General features: G+C 51.1%; 1 protein-coding gene across 2 annotated transcripts in view; it reads right to left on the reverse strand.

The window, feature by feature from the left end:
• The window catches only part of LOC140720499 (NACHT, LRR and PYD domains-containing protein 3-like), a 61,584-nt gene extending 55,369 nt beyond the window's left edge, over nt 1-6,215 (reverse strand). For both annotated transcript variants that reach the window (XM_073035345.1, XM_073035344.1), the window contains exon 1: nt 6,158-6,215. In XM_073035345.1, coding sequence (XP_072891446.1) covers nt 6,158-6,199 — 42 coding nt within the window. In that variant the 5' untranslated portion in view covers nt 6,200-6,215. The remainder of the gene's footprint in view (nt 1-6,157) is intronic.
• Between the last annotated feature and the right edge of the window lie 2,011 nt (nt 6,216-8,226).

Consider the following 8,226-nt stretch of genomic DNA (forward strand, 5'->3'; position numbering starts at 1 on the left):
CCAACCAAGATAGAGGCCGTGACCACCTGGCCAAGACCCCAGAAAGTGGGCGCTCTGCGCTCATTTTTGTGGTTCTGTGGGTATTACCGGCGATTTGTGAAAGGATACGCCAAAGTGTGTCATCCGTTGACTCAGCTGTTGTGTGGCTATCCCCCGGTGGGAAAGAAACGGACGGGGGACCAGAGGCAGGACGCTGGAGGATACTGGAACCCAGCGGAACCTTTTGGCTCGAGATGGGATGATCAATGTGAAGAAGCGTTCTGATCTTTGAAAAGGGCACTGACCCAGGCCCCGGTGTTGGCTTTTGCCGATCCCCAGAAGCCATATGTGCTGCACACGGATGCCAGCCGAGAGCGTCTCGGGGCTGTTCTGTACCAGGAGCATGGCAAAGCATTGAGGCCGGTGGCCTTTGTCAGCTGAAGCTTGTCGCCATCGGAGAGAAACTATCCCACTCACAAGTTGGAGTTCCTGGCGCTGAAGTGGGCGGTGGTGGACAAGTTGGGCGATTACCTGTACGGAGCCAAGTTTGAGGTGCGAACGGATAACAATCCGCTCACTTATATTTTGACTTCGGCAAAGCTGGATGCCACAGGACATCAGTGGCTGGCGGCCTTGTCGGTATATGATTTCAGCCTGAGGTACCGGCCCGGAAGTAAGAATGTCGATGCGGATGCTTTGTCTCGTCGGGAGCCGGGGGAACAGGAGAGGGATGAGGAGTGGGAGAGTGTCCCTGCCCCTGGAGTGAAGGCGATGTGCCAGTTTGCTATCACCATGAAGGCCGAGGGAAGAGGGAGGCTGGAACGAGCCGTGGACCATTTGGGGGGTTTTGACGACGCCATACCCCTAACTTACTGTGACCTGACCGCACTACGGACTAAACAGTTGCCGGAACTGAGTCCGGGGGAAGTGGCCGCTGCTCAGCAAAATGGCCCGGGCATTGGCACAGTGTGGAGAGCAGTCGAGAGGGGGGATGGGGCGTTGGCTGAGAAGGAGAAACACCCATTCGTGCCCCTGTTGTTGAAGGAGTGGTCTCGGTTGAAGTTAAAGAACAAAATCTTGTACCGGGTAACGGCGCCTCCGGACCAACCCCACTGTTGGCAACTGGTCCTGCCGGAGGAGTATCGGCAGGCTGTACTCCAGGCCCTACATGATGATTCTGGACACTTGGGGGTGGAAAAGACCTATGGATTACTCAAAGACCGGTTCTACTGGCCCCGGATGAGGGGGGAAGTCGAAGAATACTGTAGGGGCTGCAGTCGTTGCATCCGGAGGAAGACCCTGCCCGCGTTGGCGGCTCCACTGTCGCACTTGCAGAGTGCGGGACCTCTGGACCTGGTATGTATGGATTTTCTGTCGATTGAACCTGACACCAGCAACACCGCGAATGTCTTAGTCATTACCGATCATTACACTCGCTATGCTCAGGCATTTCCCACTAATGATCAGAAGGCAACGACAGTGGCGAAGGTGTTATGGGAGAAGTATTTTGTTCATTACGGCCTTCCCAGGCGAATCCATAGCGATCAGGGGCGGGACTTTGAGAGCCGCCTTATCCATGAATTACTGACTATGCTTGGGGTTGAGAAATCCAGGACTACCCCGTATCACCCACAGGGAGATCCGCAGCCAGAGAGGTTCAACCGGACCCTGTTGGATATGCTCGGGACGCTGGAGATTGGGCAGAAAAGCAGGTGGAGTCGTCATATTGGACAATTGGTTCACTGTTACAATTGTACTCGCAATGATGCTACAGGATATTCGCCCTATTATCTGATGTTCGGGCGGGAAGCGAGGTTGCCCATTGACTTGTGTTTTGGGGGTGAAGTGGGTGAATTACCCGGGAAGTCCCATCTAAAGTATGTGTCCGACATGAAGAGGGAGTTACAGCGGGCGTACGAGTTGGCCGAGGCGGCGGCTACCAAACAAAATCAGAGGAATAAGATGCGGTATGATCGAAAGGTGAAGTTTGTTCAATTATTGCCGGGCGACCGGGTCCTTTTACGGAATTTGGGACTCCCTGGTAAGCACAAGTTGGCAGACCGATGGGCGGCCAGCCCCTATGTAATAGAGAGCCAGATGCCGAACCTGCCAGTTTACCGGGTGAAACCTGAGGATGGGAAAGGGCCTATCAAGGTACTCCATCGGAATCACCTGCTGCCGCTGGGTCAAGCGGTGCAGGTGGATACGGAGCCAGAGTGGGAGGTTACGCCCAGTACAAGGACTCTGCGAGGACACAGAGAAAGGGAAGAGACCACTGCTGAAGAGCGGGGACGGGTCCCTCGCCCGGAAATGGCTACTGATTCGGAAGAGGATGACTCAGATGAGTGGCCCCTGTTCCCTTTCGCTGGTGCTCCAGTACCCGGAGAGGAGGCTCCTGGCCCTTCCCATACTGAATTGGGTGAGAGGAGGGAAGGTCTTGAGGGCCAGATGGAGAGGCAGCCAACATTGGTGGGAGAGAGGGTGGAGCCTGAGCGTGAGCCGGAGAGATCTCAGGTGAGGGAGGACCCCTGTGAGGAAGGGGGTGAGGGTCTGTCAGGAAGACCTGGGGTGTCCGAGACAGTGGGTTCGCAGGTGGAGAGGGAGCCCAGGGGGGCAGAAGGGGTATGGAGATCTCAGAGGATTAGGCGCCCCCCAGAGCGGTTGACATATGTGGTACAAGGAGAACCGAGTGTGATTTCTACTGCTCTGGGTAGTTATGTCACTGCTTTCTGCACCTGGGTTGGGTTTTGTGTGTTGCAAGAAGCTTTGGGGAACTCTAGTAATGCCATGAGGGCATGACATTTGCTGGTGGGGAGAGAATGTACAATGTCCTGTGTATGTTACTAAAAAGGGCTTCTGTGGTTTGTTACGAGTAGGAATGCTTCTTTGTCTGTTAAAAGTTTCTCTTGCCATTGTTTCGCTTTAGAATGGCTGATATGGTAATTGTATTCATTTGTTAATCAATGGGGAATATTATTGTGTTTTGTGAGGCTGGGAACTTGGGGGAGGGGTTGCGCGGGCTTGGAGAGTCCGGAGGGAGACGCCGAGGAAGGAGGACGTGCGCTCGGGAGACCACCGGGGAGTCGAATGGTTCGCTGGATGAGCTCCACCGATGTGCACTAAAATGACTGAACTTTGATAAGTTGGCGCCTTTTGTTTTTTTCTTGTGTATATATGTATATATATATATATATATATATATATATATATATATATATATATATATATATATATTGTACTGCCTAATACTCTTTTAATTTTAGTAAACTCTTTAAAGTGTATTTCATAACGGTATTTGTTGTGAGTCTGATACTGCCGAGGCATAAACTCGATTCTCACAGCACCTGCGTGAATGGGAGGCGGGGTTGGTGTGTGGCTGGATCTCTTTTTCCCCTAGACATATACCAGCCTGTTGGGTAAGTGTTACAAATACAGCAGGTGTGAGAGGAGAAGGTGACTCTGAACCTGCAGTTCCCAGTGCTCCCCACCTGAACAGCCGAAACAGATCTACTGAAGACAAAGGTCTGACTGAGGTCCGGTACACGGATAAATACAGCAGGTGTGAGAGGAGAAGGTGACTCTGAACCTGCAGTTCCCAGTGCTCCCCACCTGAACAGCCGAAACAGATCTACTGAAGACAAAGGTCTGACTGAGGTCCGGTACACTGATAAATACAGCAGGTGTGAGAGGAGAAGGTGACTCTGAACCTGCAGTTCCCAGTGCTCCCCACCTGAACAGCTGAAACAGATCTACTGAAGACAAAGGTCTGACTGAGGTCCGGTACACTGATAAATACAGCAGGTGTGAGAGGAGAAGGTGACATTGAACCTGCAGTTCCCAGTGCTCCCCAACTGAACAGCCGAAACAGATCTACTGAAGACAAAGGTCTGACTGAGGTCCGGTACACTGATAAATACAGCAGGTGTGAGAGGAGAAGGTGACTCTGAACCTGCAGTTCCCAGTGCTCCCCACCTGAACAGCCGAAACAGATCTACTGGAGACAAAGGTCTGACTGAGGTCCGGTACACTGATAAATACAGCAGGTGTGAGAGGAGAAGGTGACTCTGAACCTGCAGTTCCCAGTGCTCCCCACCTGAACAGCTGAAACAGATCTACTGAAGACAAAGGTCTGACTGAGGTCCGGTACACTGATAAATACAGCAGGTGTGAGAGGAGAAGGTGACTCTGAACCTGCAGTTCCCAGTCCTCCCCACCTGAACAGCTGAAACAGATCTACTGAAGACAAAGGTCTGACTGAGGTCCGGTACACTGATAAATACAGCAGGTGTGAGAGGAGAAGGTGACATTGAACCTGCAGTTCCCAGTGCTCCCCACCTGAACAGCTGAAACAGATCTACTGAAGACAAAGGTCTGACTGAGGTCCGGTACACTGATAAATACAGCAGGTGTGAGAGGAGAAGGTGACTCTGAACCTGCAGTTCCCAGTGCTCCCCACCTGAACAGCCGAAACAGATCTACTGGAGACAAAGGTCTGACTGAGGTCCGGTACACTGATAAATACAGCAGGTGTGAGAGGAGAAGGTGACTCTGAACCTGCAGTTCCCAGTGCTCCCCACCTGAACAGCTGAAACAGATCTACTGAAGACAAAGGTCTGACTGAGGTCCGGTACACTGATAAATACAGCAGGTGTGAGAGGAGAAGGTGACTCTGAACCTGCAGTTCCCAGTCCTCCCCACCTGAACAGCTGAAACAGATCTACTGAAGACAAAGGTCTGACTGAGGTCCGGTACACTGATAAATACAGCAGGTGTGAGAGGAGAAGGTGACATTGAACCTGCAGTTCCCAGTGCTCCCCACCTGAACAGCTGAAACAGATCTACTGAAGACAAAGGTCTGACTGAGGTCCGGTACACTGATAAATACAGCAGGTGTGAGAGGAGAAGGTGACTCTGAACCTGCAGTTCCCAGTGCTCCCCACCTGAACAGCCGAAACAGATCTACTGAAGACAAAGGTTTGACTGAGGACCGGTACACTGATAAATACAGCAGGTGTGAGAGGAGAAGGTGACTCTGAACCTGCAGTTCCCAGTGCTCCCCACCTGAACAGCTGAAACAGATCTACTGAAGACAAAGGTCTGACTGAGGTCCGGTACACTGATAAATACAGCAGGTGTGAGAGGAGAAGGTGACTCTGAACCTGCAGTTCCCAGTGCTCCCCACCTGAACAGCCGAAACAGATCTACTGAAGACAAAGGTCTTACTGAGGTCCGGTACACGGATAAATACAGCAGGTGTGAGAGGAGAAGGTGACTCTGAACCTGCAGTTCCCAGTGCTCCCCACCTGAACAGCTGAAACAGATCTACTGAAGACAAAGGTCTGACTGAGGTCCGGTACACTGATAAATACAGCAGGTGTGAGAAGAGAAGGTGACTCTGAACCTGCAGTTCCCAGTGCTCCCCACCTGAACAGCTGAAACAGATCTACCGAAGACAAAGGTCTGACTGAGGTCCGGTACACTGATAAATACAGCAGGTGTGAGAGGAGAAGGTGACTCTGAACCTGCAGTTCCCAGTGCTCCCCACCTGTACAGCTGAAAATGATCTACTGAAGACAAAGGTCTGACTGAGGTCCGGTACACTGATAAATACAGCAAGTGTGAGAGGAGAAGGTGACTCTGAACCTGCAGTTCCCAGTGCTCCCCACCTGTACAGCTGAAACAGATCTACTGAAGACAAAGGTCTGACTGAGGTCCGGTACACTGATAAATACAGCAGGTGTGAGAGGAGAAGGTGACTCTGAACCTGCAGTTCCCAGTGCTCCCCACCTGAACAGCTGAAACAGATCTACTGAAGACAAAGGTCTGACTGAGGTCCAGTACACTGATAAATACAGCAGGTGTGAGGGGAGAAGGTGACTCTGAACCTGCAGTTCCCAGTGCTCCCCACCTGAACAGCTGAAACAGATCTACTGAAGACAAAGGTCTGACTGAGGTCCGGTACACTGATAAATACAGCAGGTGTGAGAGGAGAAGGTGACGTTGAACCTGCAGTTCCCAGTGCTCCCCACCTGAACAGCTGTAACAGATCTACTGAAGACAAGTCAGAGATCAAAGTCTCCATTGCCATGTAGAACTCCTAGAACGTGCAGGAGATTAATATCGATCACTATTCCCTCTGATACCAGCAGTTCAGTGACAATACACTAAATACACTCACCTCATTTTCTTCTCTACTGAAATGTCCCTCCTTTGTCAACATCCAACCGAGTCTTTCAACTTTTCCTTCAATTGCATGTTTGAGTCTGTTCCTGTAGAACTTGGTCAGTTGGTACAGTCGATACTCGCCCCCCTCTGCCAGGAGGTCGAAAATTGTAAACTCTGGCTCTGCGAATATAAAATGTGAATGTAGTCACAAACTCAAATATCGCTTGTCTCCACCGCTCTCACCCAGCCCTAACAAACCAGTCATGTCTTGAACCTCAGTGTTTACCTGCTTTCAGCTGGAAACACGTATTTTGCCCTAATCTCCAACACTGGTCTTAAAAAACCGACCCATCAATGCGCTGTGCTAGACGTTCCCAGAAGGAACCCATTCACCAGAAACCTGTCTCTCCCACCGTCCCACCCACTCACCGATTTCAGTTTAAAATGGACAATAAATGTTGGGACTGTCGCTTCCCAGAGATACTCTCTCTATCCTGGCGAATGCATTTCCCATAACTCATATCCTGGAAATACTCCCTTACCCGGATAGCTGCATTTCCTCCGATACACATCCTGGAAATCCTCAGAGCAGGTAGTACATTTCCTGTAGTGCGGTAACCGGTGCCACACTACACCGCATGCACCACGCCCACACTTTTCCTCTCTCTGACCAACCCTCCAACAAGGAATCACATTTACCCACTTCCCACCTCATTCTGCGAACACATCACCCTCATGTTTTACTCACCCACTCCCTGTTGGGCACTTGACAATTCCGTGTTTAATGAGTTTCCGAGCTGACAGGCAGTCGCCTCACTTGTGCCGGTTCCAGGGTCCTGCTCAGTGTCTCTGACGTCACTGTCTCTGGGCTGACAGGCAGTCGCCTCACTTGTGCTGGGTCCAGGGTCCTGCTCAGTGTCTCTGACGTCACTGTCTCTGGGCTGACAGGCAGTCGCCTCACTTGTGCCGGTTCCAGGGTCCTGCTCAGTGTCTCTGACGTCACTGTCTCTGGGCTGAATTTGCTTCTCCTCCTCTGCGGCTGGACCGCATTCCATTGGGACATTGCTCTCAATCTGACCCTGCTTTGGAACCTTGCTTCCCGTGTCCCGATCATCTTCCCCAGATGAGCTGCCTGGTAGAAGCCTCTTGAGTACTTTCTGTAACCGATTTAATTTCCCACCTGCAGTAAATGATGAATTGCAGGTTTAGAGTGATTTGTGCTCGAACAAGGATTCACAACGGGTGTCTGCAATGGGGCCGGGACTCCGGCTGACCGGATTTGGAGTGGGACTGTGCTGGTGAATGTGAACCACACCTCCTGCCAGGTGACCATCCCGGTAAGCCAGTGAGTGGACACATCCACTCCCAGAAAAAGAACTGGATAGACACAGTAATACTGATCACCGACTACGTATTAACTGAACACACCGATAACCAGCGGTTATTAATGGAAAGGCATTAGGTGATAGCAGGAATTATCACTGGGATTATTTCCCACAAACTTAAATCTCCCTGGATCACAAACTGTCCAGTCACCTGTGTCACTCACAGACAAGCCACTGGATTACTCGTGGTCCGATCCTCCAGATCAAACGTTCTCCGGTTGCTTTGTCACACACTGTCTTGTCCCCTGGGTCAAAGACTGACCACTGCCTTGAGATAGACAACGTCCAGTCCCCTGGGTTACAGATTGAACATAACCTTGATGCCCATGATGCCTGGTCCCCTGGGTCCCATCCCGTCTCCTGGATAATAATTGTCACGTAGCAACGATACAAGTCATTGGCAAAGGGAGAGTCTTGCGTGCAGTTCCAGTAGCTAAACATAGTCTCGCTGAGAGAGCTTTGCATTTGCTAAGGATGCAGTTGCCAACAATCTACAGGATGGATGTGACTCAGCTGGGAAGAGTGTCGGGGAGATTCACAAGTACGTTACCGGATGGGGTTGTTTGTTATCTGGTTCGGCTGGGACAGTTTGCCCCGGAACACGGGAGCTTGAAGGGTAAACTTGCACACGTAAAACAGAATCAGAATCAGGTTTATTATCACCGGCATGTGACGTGAAATTTGTTAACTTAGCAGC

The sequence above is a fragment of the Hemitrygon akajei genome, unplaced genomic scaffold, assembly GCF_048418815.1.
Source record: "Hemitrygon akajei unplaced genomic scaffold, sHemAka1.3 Scf000043, whole genome shotgun sequence".
Classification (NCBI taxonomy): Eukaryota; Metazoa; Chordata; class Chondrichthyes; order Myliobatiformes; family Dasyatidae; genus Hemitrygon; species Hemitrygon akajei.